This window comes from Beta vulgaris, chromosome 9 (assembly GCF_026745355.1).
Source record: "Beta vulgaris subsp. vulgaris cultivar EL10 chromosome 9, EL10.2, whole genome shotgun sequence".
Classification (NCBI taxonomy): domain Eukaryota; kingdom Viridiplantae; phylum Streptophyta; class Magnoliopsida; order Caryophyllales; family Amaranthaceae; genus Beta; species Beta vulgaris.
The window spans coordinates 23,826,282-23,846,690 of NC_079210.1; the positions used below are offsets into that span (position 1 = coordinate 23,826,282).

Genomic DNA, 20,409 nt, shown 5'->3' on the forward strand with positions numbered 1-20,409 from the left:
TGCTTGGTTGGTGTCAACACAAGTATTAAAATGAATGCAACGTAAAGTGAAACGAGAGTAGGTTATAGACTTTAGACTGGTGCACGTCTAGAGTTGGACACTAAGGGTTGGGATACATAGTCGCCGTGATATGTATTTTCTAGGATTGGATTGATCACCTTTCCTTTTAGCTCAAAGGTTCTCGATATCGCAGGTCAATTTGGAATATGTGTAGCTCCATATCTCCTACTTCAGTATAGACAACTCGTCCCATAACTATTCCATTAAAGAAGAAATAAAAGTTTGGTCTAGTTCAGTAGGAGTCGTCTGCAGATTGTTATATTTTTATTATTATCTATTCCTGCAAGTTATGTTTTTCTAGTATCATGTTTAGGGTTATGTATGTCTGATATGTAGTACTCAGCTTTGCTGATTACGTGCTTGTCTGTGTTTGTGATCATGGCTTTGCCTATTGATCCTGTGGTGATCCTTCGGGGAAGCAGAATCAAGACATCATTGACATTACAGGTTCGATGATGCATATCATTGGGAAATCTGGAATGGAGAGGCTCTTGTGACATTAGTTTTATTTAAGTTGTTTTCTAGGAGTTTATATTTTCAGACAATAGTTTAAGTTGGTGTGTTTAATTCTGACATTGTCAGTTGGTTTCATAAGTTTTAATAAAGTTGATTTTTAATAAGTTTTCCGCTGCAAAATTCTGAGTAAGCCGAAACGTTATCACACGGGCGATAATGCCTGGGTAATTCTCTAAGGTTTATTATAAAGTTATTTCTAGAAAAAGAGAATTATCGGGGTGTTACATACATACACCCCCCACTTGAGGAAAACAATACCCTCGTTGCGTCTAAGAACTCCATATATTAAGCAAAAACAACTTGTGGGTCGCCCCAGCCTAAAAACTAATCACATAATCGATTCCAGTCGCCGATATAACCCCAGTATCCTCCCCCCCATTAGGTGATTAACCTTGGATTAATTATCCACACAATCAGCACACAGTCGTAGGGTTGTCCTGATCTATTTGTAACACTCGACCCATCCGAAGTCGAGTCTATCGTCATTAATGCGCAACTGTCCTGAATAACCAACACAAGTTCTTGTGATGGGTTTTGTCCTCATTTATGCGTACCCTGAGAAACCTTCAAGAAGATCACCCATCCCAATAATACTCCGAGTCAATTATGCTTAACCGTGGAATAACTAAGGAATTGAACTCCCTAGAAAATAGATGCATCTTGTTGCAAAAAATGACCTGCTAAATCCTTTAAAGCAATCATGCGGAATAGACGACGGATTTAGGCAAGCTGATATTGCAAACAACAAATTAAATAGGTGCATCGTCATACTAAACATCAGTAAACCAATAAGTGTTGTTATGGTATTGTTCAAGTTGTGCTATTCACATCATACTTTGAGCTAGCAATAGCCGACCCAAACTACCAACCCAATCCGAAATTAACCTAATAATAACAAATTAGGTCAAAATTTTATGCCTGTTTGAATAAATGGGTCGACCCAATCCAACTTGTGTAATTAAATGAGTTTTTTCAGCCTAATTTCAACCCATTTAACCCGTTTATTTAAATGGGTCAAATTCGAGTTGGATTAACCCACTAACCAATTTGTTTTTCCATCCAAAAAACAAATTTCCAAGTTAAACGACAATAAAAATGTATTTTATTTAAATTTGTCTTCTTGTGCTGTATACTTTTTAGTACTTCAAAGTTCCTCGAATGTAAAATACCAAGTAATTAATAAACGAATTGCAGCTAATAGATATTAGAAGATGCTTTTCAGGTAGACCCAATGATTATCGGGTTGTGTCAAAAATCCCAACCCGTTTAACTAAACAGGTTGGATTGGGTTGGGTTGGGCATGTCAACCTGTTTAAGTAAATGGGCCAATCCGAACCCAACCCAAGTCGATCAATTGCCAGCCCCTAGCGGTAACTTATCCTGCTTGAACCCGAAGCATCAATTAGAAAGTCCCTAGTGGAAAATTGATAAGTAAAAAAAGCACAAATTTCACTTTAGGATACTTATGAACATTGAACTTCAATCTAAGTAGACTTCAAAGTTGTAATGAACAATCATCTCTATGCCGATTCTCGAAATTACAACACTCAAGGCGAAGACACCTCCATACAATGACAGCTATACGGAACAGCATGTAACACAAATTTCGGTTAAAAATTGGAAAAAGTAAAAGAAAATAGTTGAACCATTATTGGACATTCACACATCACATCTTTCCACATTTTTCATTATGCACAGCCCGCAGGTAAGAAGTTTCAATGTCAATGTAGGTGGTTCAAAGTTCAATCAATGATTCAATTGTAGAGCCAGCCACAGCGATCTGTCCATTAAATTTCACGCGACGTTAAAATATTACAAATTTGCAATGATAGAGGATGAGATCTAACGCGTTTAAATTGAAAAACTGCGGATGCATCTTTCTAACCCCATTGGAAGAAAAAGGAATGGAAAGGATGCAAGATTGAGTGAAGGAAACACCTATGCTGCCTCCTCGCAGTCTTCTGATTTGTCCAACTCTGAACTCAAGATACGATGGAGTAGTATATCAACTCTTTGGCTTCGTGATTTATGTCTGAAGAAAAAATTTCAGATTATCAGCTTCTCAAATAGATTTTGCTATAGGCTACCTAATTCTAATGCATACCCAGTATATCGGCGGCGGCGGCGATCTGTTTTTGTTTTCTCCTGTAGACAGAAGTAAGCAATGGTTATTTAGCTTCAACATGCATAGTAGGATGACTTCGAACAAATGAACACATAAATCACGCAATAGTAACCTGACATCTATTATGTTCTCGCAAAAAAAGTGGAATGAGTCGCAACAAAAATAAAGTCCCAAGGATAATTAGTTAGTGAACGCCACTGACCTTCTCTTCATCAGCTTCTTCTTCTGATTCCTCAAGCTCCAGTTCTGAGAAGAATGCTTCCAACACAAACGCAATAATCTGGAACCATTCAACGCTTTCCGTTAGTTGTCACAATAGAAACTACTAAAATATGTCAGCAAATCAATGATATAGGAATACCTCTCTATGCAAATGTAAACTAGCAGCTCTATTGTTAAAGAAGTTTAACCATCTACAGACCATAGGTTATCATATAAAGTAATCATTTTTTGTTTTTTCTAAATTCTGGGACATAGAAGCTTAATCTTCAATAGATAGAGTCCAAATAATAAAAATAATATATAGGATATAGTTCTAGACGTGAGAATAGTGGCATCACAATCTACATATTAGTAAAAATGTAATCCATTATAGTAGATAGATACTGCATGGCAATCGTTTTTTTTAAAATGCAATCCTTTTGGAATCTTGGCCCCCAAAGGAAAAAAATTGTTACATTTTAGCTAAGATGGATTACTACATAATGTTCTCACGTACTCATGTAAGAATTTGGTCTATATCTATTACTATATACTAAAAGAGAATACACTATTCAGCTTTTCTCCAAAAACTATCCTACGTGACATGTTCTGGTCATTCTAAATCCCACCTAAATGTACAGATGATGTCATGCTCTTTTTTAAAAAAAAACTGAACTTGCTTCTTTCTTGGAAAAAAAGTAGTCTGACGTTATTTGTTTCCAATAAAAAGCATTTATGATTATCCCTTTTTCTTTTGGTTTATCTTCCTGGCAAAATTCACATATCTATCCCATATTCATTCCCTTCATCTTCCTGGCGCACAGTTCTCTGTCCTTCATTCTCTATTACTCAAACTTGAAACGCAAAAAAAAAAATTGTAATGGGTCTTCCTTTAATTAATCTTTCTATTAAATATGATCATTATCTTCCTCCTTATTTATCTTTGATGTTGATATTACTGAGATTTGTTACGAAATTCGAAAAAAAAGAATGATGAAAATGACGTATACAATGTTGAAACTCAGGTAATTGTTTTATAGTTTGATCTGATTGCAAATGTTATTAGAAAATTTCTTATGTTTTGTTTATTCTCCTTAATCTACATTCCATTTGTGTAGAAAATTTTGTTACTCTATCATCTGATTTAGTAGTAATTCCCATAAATACCTTCTCCCTCTTTCCCCCTTTTTTTTTGTTAATCTATCATCAGATTTGTTAGTAATTAACAAAAGTGAAATCAATAAAAAATCGGAGCCTCCCCCATACGAATACAAGCGCCAGTGTTTTGAGAAAACTACTATAGGTGAAACCCAGATTCTTACCCCTAATTTGATTGTTTATGTAGGCCCGCAATCGATCTAAAGTTCATATCTAATACTGTCACCAGCCACCAAGATGTTGAATACTTGTTTCAAGTTTCCCTTTTTTCCTACCCAGAATTACTAATGACAAATCTCGGTGGGCTCAGCGCAGCCCACACAAGAGAAGAGTATGACCACACACAAGCCCAATGGGGTTCCATCCTAAAACCATATGGTGATAGGTGGAGTAACCCATTAGCTTATATATTAGTCATATACTTTCAATTCTTCCAATGTGGGACACATGTGGATTACACTCTCAACAACTAAATATTCGATTAATAAGAAGGATTTTTTAACTACAAAAATATAAAATTTTGCTTGTTCTCTCTCTCGCAATAACAAAACTTTTGAATATTTTTTAATAATATAAACTTTACATCAAAATTGTAACCGGTAAAACAAAATGATATAGATATTTTTTTTCCCTCCTCCCCCAACCCCCACCCACCTGAACCACCTCAACTTGTTACCTAATACAATAAGTTAATAACTAGTATTGCCTTACTGGAAATATTTTGATCAAAAGTTTGTATTATTAAAAAACGTCAAAAGTTTATATTATTGCGAAAAAATGTATAAAAGTTTGTATTATTCTTATTAAAAAAATCCTAATAAGAACATAAGGGGAAAATTTATTTGTTTTACTTTTGGAAAGAAAGAATGAGGGACGGGAGATGAAGATGATAGAAGTTTTTGTCCACCGTCTAATATCACTTTTAGTTCTATTACTTATATGTTGTTTTTTTTTTCTTTCTGGTACTTTCTAGGCAACTTGTAATGTAAGATGATAAAACATAAATGATAATGTCCATTTTTTTCTTTGGCCATTGTCGTATAGACCATTTTCTCCTTTTTTTTTTTCTTTAAATATAAGTAGTTGTGTTATCTAACTTTTCTTTGTAAGGAAAATCACTTCTTTTAACAAAAAAAAACTTATATTATCCTATTAAAAAAAGTTATATTATCATATTATAATATAAAGCTCTTTCTCCTGAATAAATGAAGAACAGGACAAATTTTTTGGAGGAGAAAAGAGTAGGGAGAAATGTTCGGGTGAGTAAAGTGTGGAAACCAACTAAAAACAATCATTTCTAAAAAAGCATGTGACAAATATATGAACAATTCAAAAAGACATTTGTGGCAATTAATATAAGAAATATAGAATATGGTTTTGCGTATATTATATCTTAGTATATAATTAAGTAATAATTAGATTATTTAAAAATTCTTTAATACACCATCAATACCAAGAATTAATTATGTCAAATTTTAAATAATACCTTTATTATTAAAAAGAACCATACATTTTATTTTTTTACAGCCGTGCATAGCACGGGTACTAACCTAGTTTATATATATAGAATAAAGTTTAGGTGAGAACAACTCTTACTTAAGAATGTGAGAACAATGGAATAGTAATCCCGTTTTGTAAACATATAATCATGTTTTAAGATGGGTTTTATTTTATTTTATTATGCCTTGTGTTCTTTAGTTTCTACATTATACCCCAACCTTTTTAACATCCTACATGGTACCTTCAAACTCAGTTTTTTAATGCACAATACCCCTATCGCTAATTATACCCCATTAATTTCATTTACTTTTTAGGGAAAATTTTATAAAATTACCTTTTATAATCAAATTTTTTCAAAAAACTACCTTTTAAAAATTTTCTTTAAGAAAGCTACCTTATATAACAAATTTGTTTCAATATACTACCATTTTACCATAAATGGGGTCTAATAACTAATAATCGAGTAATCTAAGGATTGTGAACGGAACTTTTCTCTCTCCCCTCTCTCCTCCCTACTTTCAAAAACCCTAGCCTCCATTGTTGATTTTTAAAGGGGCTTCCATCGGTTTTTACCGTTGGAAAGCCCCCACCTTTGTTTTTTATTTGTTTTTAGGTTTCCAATAACGATTTCTCCCTCGAAAGAAAGGGTTTTCGATCTCCTTCGTAAGAAAAGGTTTTTCGATCTCCTTCGAAAGACAAGGTTTTTCGACCTCCTTCGAAAGACAGGGTTTTTCTCCTCTTTTAGAGGGGGAATTTCTACAGGTTACAATCCGGGATACTAGATCTAATGGATTGCCGTGAATTTATTTTGTTGGTGAAGAATTATGCGGGATCACAAAGGTTATCAATTTTTCGAATACGGTCAGATGAATCCGACAGAATTCATCCTGACGACTACAAGGGATCGTTAGATTGTCTCTCCAACAAGGCTGTATTTTCCAGCGATATAAGCGGGAGATGTTCCACATTGCAAGATTTGTTTGACGATCGTAGTTTTTATAAAGGAAATTTTTGTTTGATTCAACTTATGTATTTGTTTGATTCGATTGCTTATGTAGATGTCGTATGACTTTTTATTAATGAATTAATTTTACTATTCAAAAAAAAAAAAAAAAAAAAATAATAATCGAGTCATCGTAAATTGCTATTATTTCCTCCTTATCGTTTCTCTCTTTTTTTCTTGCTACTATTGATTACTATTCGATATAAACGTAACATGGTATTATATTGAAAGCAATATGTTATATTAGGTAGTTTTTTGAAAGAAAATTTTTTCAAAGGTAGTTTTTTAAAAAAAAGTTGTTTATAAAAGTTTTTTGAAATTTTTCCTATTTTTTGTAATTCAGTGGAGCTAATCTAATTTGTAAATTTTTTTCTCCAATGTTTAAGACAATGAATAAGTTAAATTACCTCCACTAAATTAACAAAATAAACGAAATTAACAATGTATAAATAGCGGTAGGGACATTTGTCCATTAAAAAATGTTAGTTTAAGGGTTCCCCTAAAAAAAAAAAAAAAAAGTTTAAGGGTACTGTATAAAAACTTTGAAAACATTGGGGTACAATGTAGAAACTAAAAAAACACTAGGGTATAACGTAGAAAAACTCTTTAAGATGTTACATGGTAATCCTTTTTCCTCAAAATTGTAATCCTTTTGGGATATATATAATTTCTTTAAACCAATAATGTAGGTAGCCATTTTGGTTGAATTGTACTTGTTTTTCCTTTATGGGGCCAATTTTCTAAAATAGCTTAATTTTAAGAAAAATGATTACCATGTACTATCTTGAGAAAGATTAAATTTTTACTAAAATGGATTACTATTCCATTATTCTCTCCTGAAGTTTATTCTACATATATATATATATATATATATATATATATATATATATATATATATATATATATATATATATATATATATATATATATATATATATATATAGGATTGGGTTTCCATGAAAGTGATCTTTATATAAGAACATGAAAACAATAACACTATGTTTGGATAAGAGGAATAAGAAAAGGGGGTTTGGGAAGGAAGGAGAGGGATAGAGAGGGATCCCTTATATGAACACCATCTCTTTAACATTGGAGAGATTTGGAGGTAAATTGGAGCTCCACCTTTCCCCTCCCCTTCCTCCTCTTTCCCTCCCCTTAGTTCCTTTCCCTTCCATGTTCCTATCCAAACCAATTGTAAGTAGTAATCCTTCTCACCAATAAATAATCTATTTTAGCTACTATGTAACCATTTTCTCGCTTGTGGGACCAATCTTCCAAAAGTATTACATTTTTAAGTTAACCAAAGGAATACATTTTTACAAAAATAGATTACTATTTGCTATGAATCAATATTAGGGGGAGGGGCATATTAGGTAGTGTAATATAATTCACTTAGAAGTGTGTTGAGGAGGAAGATAAGGGACTTAGTTAGAGTAGTACTACTATAAATAAGAGAAGATTACGAAGGGATTGGCATGTTGAAATTTGTGGTGAGAAATTAGTAGTGTTAGCTTGGGAGAGTGTCATTCCTCTCGAAAGAGTGGCTAGGTTGTAACCGGTGATTTGTCCACTCAATTCAGTACTATCATCACTTGTTCTTACCTAATCATTTTTCTCCCTCCCATAATCTACTGTTTTTGGTCAGTCCTCTATGTAAATTCATAGCACTATTCCACTATTCTCATACAATGAGTTTTCTCATTTATAAATATAAGATAATGTTCTCATAAAACATTCTTTATATGAGAACATGAGAATAGTGGCATTGTAATCCATTTTAGTGAATATGTAATCTCTTACTAAGATATTACATGGCAATATTTTTTTCTTTTTTTCTTTTCCTTTTTTTTTCCCTTAAAATGTAACTCTTTTGGATGATTGACCCCACAAGGTAAAAATTGGTTACATTTCAGCCAAAATGGAATACTTATTGGTTAAAAAGGATTACTACTTAGTGTTTCCACAATCTCATATAAGAGTTGTTCTCACACGAATGTAATCTACAAATAGAAAGTTCTATCAGACTGCAAATGATGTCAACCTATGTTCTTCGGTAATGCCTCCAAAAAGGGAATAATATGCAACTTATATGAGCAAGAGTGAACGAAGCAATTCAAAGTATGTTAATAAAAAAGAGCTACTTACCAAATTCAAGATAAGCATCACTGATATGAGGTAAAAGCTAACAAAGTAAACCAGAGTCCAAGATGTTCCCGTCAATGCGCTGTATGTCTGGAAAAAAAACGAGTCCCTTTGAATAATAGAGTAACAATTAACATCCAATTATAACTGTTTGCACTTTGTAAAGAGTCGAAGAGAGAGATGAACACTGCTCATTCAATGATAAGATACAATGTCATATGACTATTTCGTATTATGTTTATATGCATGCTGAATCAATATATTAGCATAGAGTATATCATAATGTATCATTATGACTGCCCAACAAATCGAAAGACGAAGTTGCCAAGCGGCATAGGACTTGCCAAGAGCTTATTTCAAGTTTCTTCTTTTTGATCTCCTTGACTGGACTATGGAGTCCCAACTCCGAAATTTCTCCCTACTTCCATTTACAAGGTTCCTTTGACAAAACCAAGCCACCCAGCTACTTACAAATGTGTTTGGCCTTTCTAAGACCAATGATCAATGGCAGTGAATGGCACCAAATACTCTAGCTTGCGTCTTATTTAAGCAAATATAGAAATCCCTAACCTAATATCCCATAAATCCAAAAAAAACTAAAAACCACAATATCCACTTGAATGCAATAAAAAAGTACCCTAAGCTTCAACCTGTAAAGAAATAAGTCCATAAGCAATATTCCTTCTAGTAGTAACCCTAAAATAATGAACATGAAGCAGTAATGGATGGGAAGAGTGAAGGGGGGGGGGGGGGGAAGGTGATGATGGATGAGGAGGGGGAGGAAACGAAGACAAAACAGATAGACACACCACAACTAATTACTGTAGAAAATGATTGAGAGCTCAGGTAAAAAAGTAACCCTTTCTACAGGTAAGACAAGCTAGAAAACATACAAACAAAGACAGAAAATACATAAACAAGGAATACCTGCATCCAGGCTTGCCAGTTCCCCATGACTACTAAATTGAATGTTGTCACCATTGCATTGGGATAGTCATTAAAGTTGAAAAGAAAATAACTGAAGTGGTTAAGGAAGTCAAAACATGCAATTCCTCAATTGAAAAGGGAAAAAAATGCTACAAGGCAAAAATCAGAAATGCTAGCAAAGAGAATAGCAAAAGAATATTTCTTTTCCCATTACCATTGTCCCAAACAGAATAACAGCTGAAATTTGGCACATGTTAAAATCTCAGGAAAAGGATACTCGCTGTCAGCAAGATCAGTTCCTTCTAATGAAGCATTCCCTGCATTCACAATCCCGCCAAAAATCTGCCAAGTGAAAATTAATATAAAAAAAACACGACTGGTTAGCGACACCAACAGCAGGATTTGTACTTGGGCGTGTTCACAAAACCATTACAGAAATAGAGAATATGGGGAGGGGGAGGAATGACCACAAAATAATATTGTATGGGACTAAGTACTAACGCTGGTATCAATAAGAAGGTGAAGAGAACAGTTTTGCGAGCACCTTTAAGGAAAAAATAAATATATGCACGTCTGTCTCAGCCTTCAAGCAAGCGTATGCTAAATTTAGAAAACTGGGGGATTCCTAGATTGCCTAATTTTAAGGGACCATTTGAAGTTGAGAGAATTATCTGAAGCATGACTAAAGGTATCTCTTGCATTTAAAACACTAGTAGACTTGCATGGTGTTGGAACTATAATTAAATGTGTTTGTAGGTTACATATATGATGTTTATTATACTTGGTGTTGTGGAGTATAGGTATAAATATATAATATGAATTAAGAGGTTTTCAATATGTCTTTTGGTGTGAAGCAACACCTTATTTTGGACATTTCCTCTAACTATCTCCTATACTACAAATAGGGATGTGTAATATGTATTGTGGATGTGAGAGATTATTATTCCATGATACTTGCTTAGAGAATGAGATTCTCTTGTGTTTTTCTCTAAACAAAATCAAACTACAAACTCTTGTTGGGATTGTTTCTTGTTAACAACCAAGATTCAATGATTTTTTCTTCGTATCTCACAAGTATTACCGTGATACTTGTTGTTCTTAGTGGGTTGGTAAATAACTAACTATTATTCCATGGTACGTGCTTACGAGATCATTTATCCGGTTACTAACTATTATATCCATAGTTCCATACACATCTCTACCACATGGAAGTATAAAAAAATTATTTGATAAAAGATATTATATAATCATCAGATGTGTAATATCAAGAATTGAAATTCAGTGGAGAACACATTACACACCTGCACACCAAGAGAGCTATAGATGCACATGACACAAAAAACAGTCCCAAGATATGGCATCAAGCTAGGGATTAGAGTCAAGAATGTTGCAACAAATGCTCGGTAACGCTTGACTCGCATCAGCAGTCTTATTAAACGTAACACTCTAGCAAGGATAAGATAACGGATCCTGTTCATATATAATAAAGGAGAAAATTAATTATCGTATCAAAATTAAGCAATGTAACTGAAATATTCAGAAGATAAATAATAAAGGAGAAGATGACGGATCCTGTTCTTATATAATAAAGGAGAAATTTACTTTTCTTATCAAAATTTCAGCATTGTAACTGAAATATTCAGTAGATATATAAAAAGATTTCCTAATCAAAGGGAACACAGATCAGAAACATGATGAAGGGATCCTTCACTTCTCTAATCAGAGCATGGGCAAACCCAGATACATGTATATATCAAGCATTCACAAGGGAAACCAATATAGAGGAGCAAAATGCGAATAATATGCCCATCAGATATCTCTCTCAGTGTGTAATTAAACTCTACTCTACTTTCAGCCTAAAGATCAACTACACATCTTATAGCATGTAAGATGTAACAGTGACCATTGGAGTCTTGGATCAGAATTTGGTAAAGCCAAACATATATATAAGTATATATGAAACAAATCAATCTTGACTATCATGCATTCTTCTTCCTTTCTTTTGGGCATCATAATCCAAAATTTGAAAATCTACAAAACATCTGATGCTGAGCAATGATGAGAAATACAGATGTGGACACATTTCCATGAAAGAGTTGTTGACAATTATTAATTGCCCTATATATTCTCCTTTAACGAAGCTCTCAACACGAAACAGGTCCTAGCTACCCCCATCCACATTTCAGTAAAATCAACTATCAAACCCAATAGAACGTTGACAGTATATGTGGACAAAGCAAGAACATATCGGCTATACGGCAGACATAAAATAACCAAAACAGCATTGACAATAGCTGGAGCGAGCTTCGCTCCTCTGCTAGAGCAACATAGAAATCCTTTAAAAATAACCATGACATTAGTAATGCAAATTGAGGGGCTGTTTTGTTTAGTAAGGAGAAAGGGGAATGAGAGGAAGTAAAACCCTTCAAATGCCCTAATATGTTCGGTTCAGTAGGAAAGGATTTTTACAAACCTTGTGATAAGGTTCCAAGAGAAGTGCTTTGGTGGACAAGTCGAAGAGTGGTATACAATGTAAATAAAGACTCAACTATGGACATGAATCGTTTTCCGAAAACAAATTTTCATGACGTGTGGAAGAGTAAGAAAGGATTTCCATATAATGATAGCGAGGATCTCCAATAAGTCCCTTCCTAGCATGTTAGATGAAATAAAATGGCCACTCCAAGATGAGATCTTGTGGTGCATGTTGTTCGCGGATGAAATCGATATTCTGGTCGACAAGACTAGAGATGTCGTTAATGCTTAAATTGGAGTGATGGAGTCAAACGTTAGAAATTTCAGTTTGAAAACCAAGTCAAAGCAAAACGGAGTACTTGAAAGGGAACTCAATTGTGGATGTAGTAACCTTGAATGGAAATGGAGATATTGACCAAGACATATGATACAATGACGGTGGCAACTGCGGTTTTGTGAGACCATATATTACCTCTAAAGTTAAGCGGAATACATGAGATCTGTTAGACCAGTGTTATTATATAGGTTGGAGTGCCGGGCATAGATGGGTAGCCGAGATGTACATCTTTGAGATGAATGTGCGGAAACACATTAAGGCATAAAATTCGGGACGAAGATATGTAAGAAAAGGTTGGAGTTGCAACTACTGAGGAAACATAGGAGAACTGGTTATGAGTCTCCTAATGGAGCAAAACTTATGCAGATACCATAGATATATGAAACAAGAAACAAATAATATTTTCACTATTGAAAACAATGGGGAAAAAGAAGAGAGAAGCTACTCGAACTGAAATCATCGAAAGTAAAAATTTCTAACGCCTACAAAGATAAGCATGCCAACACCGGGGACCTATGTGTGGTCTTGGATAGCCCGTGCCCCCACCATTTTTCTAATCCGTGAATTGTGCTCCCATAATGCAAAATAGAACATTTACGAAAACGAACATTTTACTTTTAAAGTGGAACATTACAAGAATTCACTTATGCAAACGAAAATTTTAGTGTTGAAGTGGAACATTACAAGAGTTCACTTACGAAAACGAACATTTTGCTGTTGAAGTGGAACATTACCAGAATTCAATTACGAAAATGAATATTTGACTGTTGAAGTGGAACATTACCAGAATTCAATTACTTAAATAGAACATTTGCTCATCAATATGGGACATATTTTCACGGAAAATAGAACATATTTTTTGCTGAAAAATAAGTTTAAAACGAACATTTATTGAAATAGAACATTTGCTCATTGAAAATAGAACAATTTTCACAGAAAATAGAACATTTTACTGAAAAATATGCTTAAAATGAACATTTGTTGAAATAGAACATTTTCTCATTGAAAATAGAATAATTTTCACGGGAAATAGAACATATTGTTTCGCTGAAAATTCGCATAAAACGAACATTTGTTGAAATAGAACATTTACTCATCGAAAGTGGAACAAATTTACTGACCGTGCTCTTGGGAGCACAATAGAATTTTCACCATTTTTCTAATAATTAATTGAGTACTCTTGGGGGGAAAATAAGCAAAAATAAAAGAGAAAGCTACATCGTGCATATATGTAATGGTCAGCTATTTAACTTCCCTAATTTCCTAGACTAAAATCCAAAAAGTACTTTCCTGTTAAAAAAAAAATGAAACCCACAAGGTACTGTTTTGAGTCTGACTAGAGAGAAGAAAAAAACAATTTTAAATTGAATATTCCTATAATAAAATTGTTAATACACTCGATTATTGATGATCATTATAATCTAATTAAACTTGTCAATTCGAAAATCATGAGCTTCCTTAAAGACCTTCTGGAGCAACAAATCGTAGGTTTAGCCAAAAATGATGAAAAATTACAAAAAAATTATTAGAAGTTAGATAACTTTGCTAGGGTTATTCTATGATTGTTGGATTTTTTAGAATTTTGGTATACTATTGGGTCGGTTGATTTCGATGCCCCACCAAATTTACAATTGTGGATCCCCCTCTCATATTAATGACCATAAACATAACCAAAGTAAGCATTCAGCATGATAAAGAGAATATGACAAGGACAAGGAAACGATTTAAATTGAGCATTCAAATCAAAGAAGTGCATTTCTGAATCCAGCGCACTCATCCAAACTTCAATTGGAACCATGGAAATTCTGTGAAGTTATGCAGAAGAAGTATTCACATTCTGGAAGCTAGTAGTGTTACCATTCTCCGTTGGAAAGAAAACTTTGACCTTCAGGTGAAATGAAGGTTGCTGTTTCGCCAACAACTGCAAAAAAAAAATCAAGGGAAGAGAAGCAGAGTGGTAGAATAAGTTGATCAGATAAAAAAATAATAAATTAGTATAAATATATATCAATAATCAAACACATTAAGCTGAAAATACAACTTTTTTCCTTTTAGAGTGTGCCCATGACTGACTATAGATGCTTCGAGTTTAACCAAAACTGTAATCTGTTATGCAAATCATTATTAAAAACCATATTGGTTCAGCATCCAATCTCAATCTAAGTGAGAGCAGGCATTGTGTGGTATTGAATGAGTGAAAGTCTCCAGTTTCTGTGCTAACAAGAAAGTAACCATTTCAAGGAGTGAGCTAGAGTTTACTTTCATATTATGACAACTTCCCCTACCAAGAGGTGAGTTCGTGAGGACAAAATCGAAGATGAAAATTTTTAGCCAAAATATATCCCTGATAAATAAAGAAATAAATGATTAATTAAAAGAAGTATGCTATCATTATAAGATTACCTATCACACAAGTTATGACAAAATCGAAGCGATTTTGACCATCCCTCCAGTAATTCACAAAACCATATGCATAGATCTTTAGAGCCATTTCAAGCACATATATCCAACCTGTCCAAAGAAGGGGGAATAACTGCATTATTACTTCCTTGACCAACAATTACCAGGACCAATTAATGCACAAACTGTTGCATAGGCGATAAGCTACATAATTTGGGTTAAACTGTTTAGGGTGATGGAGAAGCATATGGTATCTACAGTCAGTACCACTATAGCCTACCCAGCATGTTGGGAAATTTTTTGTGTTCAGGCGCGGAAGCTAAAAAACATGAAACAACTCTTCATAATACATTTGAGACCAAAATTCATTGGTTAATTTGGACAGAACAAATACACGATACTCTCACATATTCGAGTCAGGAGTTAATAGACAAGCACACCCATAGCATGTAAAAAGCTTTTCTTGATAGAATTAGGTTTCTTTGGACGCCATTTCTTTTTATAATTTCAAGGATAGTTTGTAATTCTAATATCTTTGCTTCTTACCTTTTCTACAAAGATTCTCATCTTACCAATAATATCTTTTTCTTCGATTACCATTATAAATCAAAGATGACTTCGGAATTAGGCGGTGTAGATATAAACATATGCAACACACAAAATCACTAAAATTTACAGCTGAGATCGTATTGATGCAAAAATATACTTCCTCCGTTTTATTTAATTGCAATATTTCCTTTATTTGGAATTTTCATATTAATTGCAATGTTTCCTTATTTGGTTATGTCTTCTCTCTATCTCTCTCCTATTATATGGATCCCACTTTTAATTTATCTCTATCTCTCTCCTCTTCACATGGATTTCTTAATAAATGTGTAAAAGGGTGATGTTGCAATAATGATGGAACAAAGGAAGTGTCTTAGAATAATTACACCGACAAACACTATCAATTGATTATGACAACTTCATGATCCTAGTTAGTTTTTGATTTTTCCTTGCATAGGCAAATCTGTAACAAAAGATATTGTCCCCCATTCTATTTTTATTTGTCCCTAACTGCCTATTGACTTCTTTTTTTCTTGTTTTTACTTTTGCAAAAGAACTTGGGTAGACCAGGTTCATAATAAGCTATTGTGCACCCCAAATGGATTTGTTGACATAAAAATTGACTATAATAGAAACGACAATATAATACGAAAATTGGTTACATCAGAAAATTGGTTATATTATACAAAAACTAACTATATAAAAGGTGATTATATCATACAAAAATTGTCTATATCAAATCACAACTTACTATATCAAATGAAACTGACTATATCAAATGAAAACTGATTATATCCTATGGTTTCCGGTGCACAATAAGTTATTATGAACTCGGTCCATTTAAGTGTTTGTTTTTTGCTTTTAATAGGCCTATTATCCTCCTTGGTTGATAAAGAAGACTATGTACTTTTTTATCCAATTAACTTTTTGTGTTCCTTCTACACTAATATACTTATATACTAGAGTTTTTTGTCATAAACAACCTTTTATAGTCACTTTTTTGGGAGAAATAACATTTTAATTTTTTTTGCAACTTACAACCTAAAAGTAATTTTTTTTTTTAAATGAAACTTAAGCCAATTTTCCGGTGTTGATTGTGTTCTTTCCGGCGTCGACCACTAGTTCCATTTAATTATATTTCTTTTGTTTCATTTTCACTACCTTCTTAACCACAATTACACATAAACCTTGATGCGTATGAGTGCTAATTATCTAGTATCCTAATTCTGTTAGGAAACTATGTAATTTAGATATTTTAATTGTAATAGGATTCTTTTGCCTATAGGTTTTTACCTTTCACTTAAAAAGGTTTTTCCTATTTGAGGCCTTATTTTATTTCTTGTTTTAAGAGTTAGAATTACATTAGGAATTATTGTAGTATTAGTCGTGTGGTTTGTTTCACATAGGCGTGTAATAGGTTTAGTTTGTTATTCATGTTTACCTTTTATAGTTTCCTAGTTCTACTTGGTTTACGAATGTATGAGCTACATATATTTCGGCCATGATGAATAATGAGACAGTTTTGAGTTTTGATTAAAGTAATTCTATTGTGAATTATTGTTTTGGGTGAGAAGAAAATTGTTTTAGCTGTGAAAGCACAAGCCCTAGATGATAATCAACTTAGAATAGTTGATTATCTTCATATCCTTCCTTTAATTCGACCAGCATTGTTGTTTATTCATCAAAGTATTTGACTACTTGAATTTCTCTCCAAATAACTACAAATATTCAATCTTTAATTCAAGAAACTTAAAGAAACATTGAAATCCATCCAAGATTGTTCAAGAAATTGTGGCGATTGGACTCTTACATAAATGGGTGTCACGAAGGGAGGATCGGGATGGTGAAAAAAATGTTTTTACAGGTGCTTTATATGGTGGTGTATTCGAGAGGGGCGATGCCAAAGACTCCTGGTGGTGGTTCGGGTTTCTTGGTCGGAAATTGTAAGCTAAGTGTTGGAGCTGCCACTTTTGGTGGTATGAAGAGGGAAGGAGAGGGATTCATGAACTGCGCATTGGAGCTGCCACTTTTGGTGGTCTGAAGAGGGAAGGAGAGGGATTCATGAAGGGCACATTTGAGGTAAGCAGGTCGTTCAGGGGGGTCAGGAGATTTTCTGGGTAAAAACTACAATCCTAGTTGCGGAGAGACGAATATGGGTACGGGTTCAGATCCAGGTCCGGGTACAGGGACAGAAAACGGCAAGATTTTGAAATTTTAGGAATGGGTACGCGTACTCATACATGAAACGTATCGTGTCGGGCACGGTACGGGTACGAGTACGTGACCTAGAAGAAATACCCGAGCTACATAGGTACAAGCGCCAACGAAAGTTTTGGTTGTGAAGCAAGGTGGCACCTACCTTTGGGTCTTGCTGCGGAACTTTCCAGAAGATGAGCATAAGGGAAGAAGCATGGCTGCGATTTGCATTGGCTTGAAGAGGAAGCCAGTTAGGGAACAGGATAGTAAGGGCAAAAATGCAACATGGTAAAAGGCACAGAGAATGATATCATGTTGATGTGAGGCCTTCTAGGCCCTATCCAATTATCCAGGACTTGCCTTCTCCATTTGACGGCAAGCTAGACACAAGGTAACCACCTATTTAAACATTATTCTATGAAATGAACTAGATCTACTCATTCCACCCAATCTTTGGAGAATTGGGGCCCTTGTCTACCTTTTCTAAAATCTTGGCCAGTTCATCAACCCAAATTTTAGGAAATCTCTCCACTCAATTTCTAGATTCCATTTTCCTCCACCCCTCACCACCTAAACCATCAGAACTCAATTGTTTTTATTACTCCAACCCTCTATTCAAGACCCACCCCAAATCTCCCAACATCATCCTGCCCAAATTTTGCGACCCAAATTCTCCACCGCACAACTCAATCATCCCACCCATCAATATCTTTTTCAACTAAATTTCTCTTTTGATTTTTAAAATCCAAAACCTTACAATCAGCCATCACACATTATCACTTTTATTCACACCTTAATTTCAATGCATGAGAGCTTTCCACCTTTTTAAGACAGCCTGCTTAGTTTGCTGACAACACTGAACAATGAGGAGCTTGAAAGCCAGTGGAAGCTGGGCATCAGTTCAAAATGGCACTGAACAATGAGCATCGCTGTCGAGGTCGGTCATTCAGTGCGAGTTAATATCCACCTTGAGGACAAGGTGGAAGTTTGGGGGTTCGATAATGCAATGAACCGATATTAGGGGAAGGGGCGCCACAGACATTCTGTTTACAATTAGTTAGAGGTAGCTTGGGAAATAAGCTAGGGAGTTTACTAGTGGAAATTAGTATATATAGTGAAAGTTAGAGAGAGGAAAAACATGTTCAAAATTGATGAGTATTTGGGTGAAGCTTTTAAGAGTTCAATGGGAGAGAACAAGCCTCTTAAAAGCTTTTAATTATTAATCTCAGTTTATAAATCAAATCTTCTTCTTCTCCCTTAATTTTTGCCATTAATAGTGTCAAAGCTATGATAATTCATAGCACAATGTCAGAACTTTAACGCAGTCAAGATACAGTCAGCTGCCTGAGTTATCTCTGCTGATCGTCCACATTGATCCTCTGCCTCCATTCCCTTCTATCAAGGGCTATATGCTTCCATAAACTTAATAACTTCATATTATCCCTAAGAACCCTCCATCCAAATCATCTTCAGTCTCCCATGACTTCTTTTTGAATCCCAAGTATCCCAACCTTACACAACCCTAACTTTTGCACCTTCTAGACGACATCTCACATGCCCAAACCCGTCGTAACCTTTTCTCACAATACGTTTGAAGATATTCTCATGTGGATTTATGGAAAGTTTTACTTATATGAAGATTGTAAGTAGACGAATGAGGCTGCTGTCTACTTATTTATCTCCAACAACACTGATTTCGGTTGCAGCAAGACCTTAATTATAGTATATAACGCACTTATCCACTGAAGCTACACCACAAAAGCATACTCAGAAGACACTTGGCAGCAGAACTTTACATCCTACTATCCTAAACCACAAATAACACATATACCATGAAGAGATTATAAGTGCATACCAAACACAAATTCTACCACCTGCCACACTTTCTGAGCTGAATTATCTGCTATATCAAGCTGCACATTTTCAATAATAAATAAACAGACAATAAGTTCACATCATCAGCCACGAAGAAGTAAAATAGTTCCCAAAAAAATCATAAAGATGCTAAACTTGCTTCAGTGATCAGAAGGAAATTTTTACCGTGGTTTCGATGATCACTGCTATCAAATTAATCACAAGGATGAAAGCAATAATGTTTCGGAAAGTGTCACTCCGGATAAAGGTCTTCAACTTTTCAGAGAAAGAACAGTAGTAAATTGATGGAATTGACTCAAAACAGGATGGCTGCAAGAGATGGCAATATGAGATATGCCCATAGGAGTGAGTGTCTCAGTGATCATATAAAAATCTGAAGCACAAAATTTTGGCCATAGAGGTGCAGAAACTTACACAATCTTCCTTTGAAAACTTTAGTGCAATGGCATGACAGAGATCATCAAATTCCTCAGGATTAATCTGCCCAAAATCAGGATCAAAATAAAAACATGGTATTGTATTAGAACTGTCGTATAAAATAAGAATATGACCCTTATTAAAGGAGCCTCAATAGATATAGCATTTAATGCAAAATAGATCAGGGAAAATAAGTTCCATACAATACTACCTTAAAATCATGACTATCATCCAGTTCATCAAATATCAATTCGAAGTCTTCTTTCGATATTTTTGGCAATGTCCTGCAAACACCATGGAGTGCAAACTAATATTATCACAGAGAACACACACAGAAAACAGGTTATGAATTTTGCCAAAGCAAATATATTGTGTTCTTTAAAGTTCAATAAGTAGACGCTGTTAGGAACAATGCAGACTGCAGGTCCATTAATAAAGCAGAACCTTGCTCGTAAACTGATGAATCAAGAAGAGAGATAAACAAGCAAAGCGGCAATTGGAAAACCTAAAATTGCAATCTCTCTCAAAACA

At 34.3% G+C, this 20,409-nt stretch overlaps 1 protein-coding gene across 2 annotated transcripts in view; it reads right to left on the bottom strand.

Annotated features, from left to right (window-relative positions):
* Positions 1-2,004: 2,004 nt before the first annotated feature.
* LOC104902804 (two pore calcium channel protein 1A) overlaps positions 2,005-20,409 on the bottom strand; it is a 40,482-nt gene continuing 22,077 nt past the window's right edge. The window contains exons 11-24 of one of the 2 annotated variants that reach the window (XR_008967643.1): positions 20,090-20,162; positions 19,876-19,941; positions 19,627-19,770; positions 19,442-19,499; positions 14,848-14,955; positions 14,302-14,365; positions 10,934-11,102; positions 9,910-9,974; positions 9,633-9,723; positions 8,709-8,795; positions 2,904-2,981; positions 2,681-2,721; positions 2,462-2,608; positions 2,005-2,356 (exon numbers count right to left, since the gene is read on the bottom strand). Coding sequence is in view for 1 of the 2 variants with exons in the window: in XM_010690707.4 (XP_010689009.1) it covers positions 2,515-2,608; positions 2,681-2,721; positions 2,904-2,981; positions 8,709-8,795; positions 9,633-9,723; positions 9,910-9,974; positions 10,934-11,102; positions 14,302-14,365; positions 14,848-14,955; positions 19,442-19,499; positions 19,627-19,770; positions 19,876-19,941; positions 20,090-20,162 (1,138 nt within the window). In the remaining variant the exon portion in view is untranslated. The remainder of the gene's footprint in view (positions 2,357-2,461; positions 2,609-2,680; positions 2,722-2,903; positions 2,982-8,708; positions 8,796-9,632; positions 9,724-9,909; positions 9,975-10,933; positions 11,103-14,301; positions 14,366-14,847; positions 14,956-19,441; positions 19,500-19,626; positions 19,771-19,875; positions 19,942-20,089; positions 20,163-20,409) is intronic. The other variant, XM_010690707.4, reaches the window with a different exon arrangement.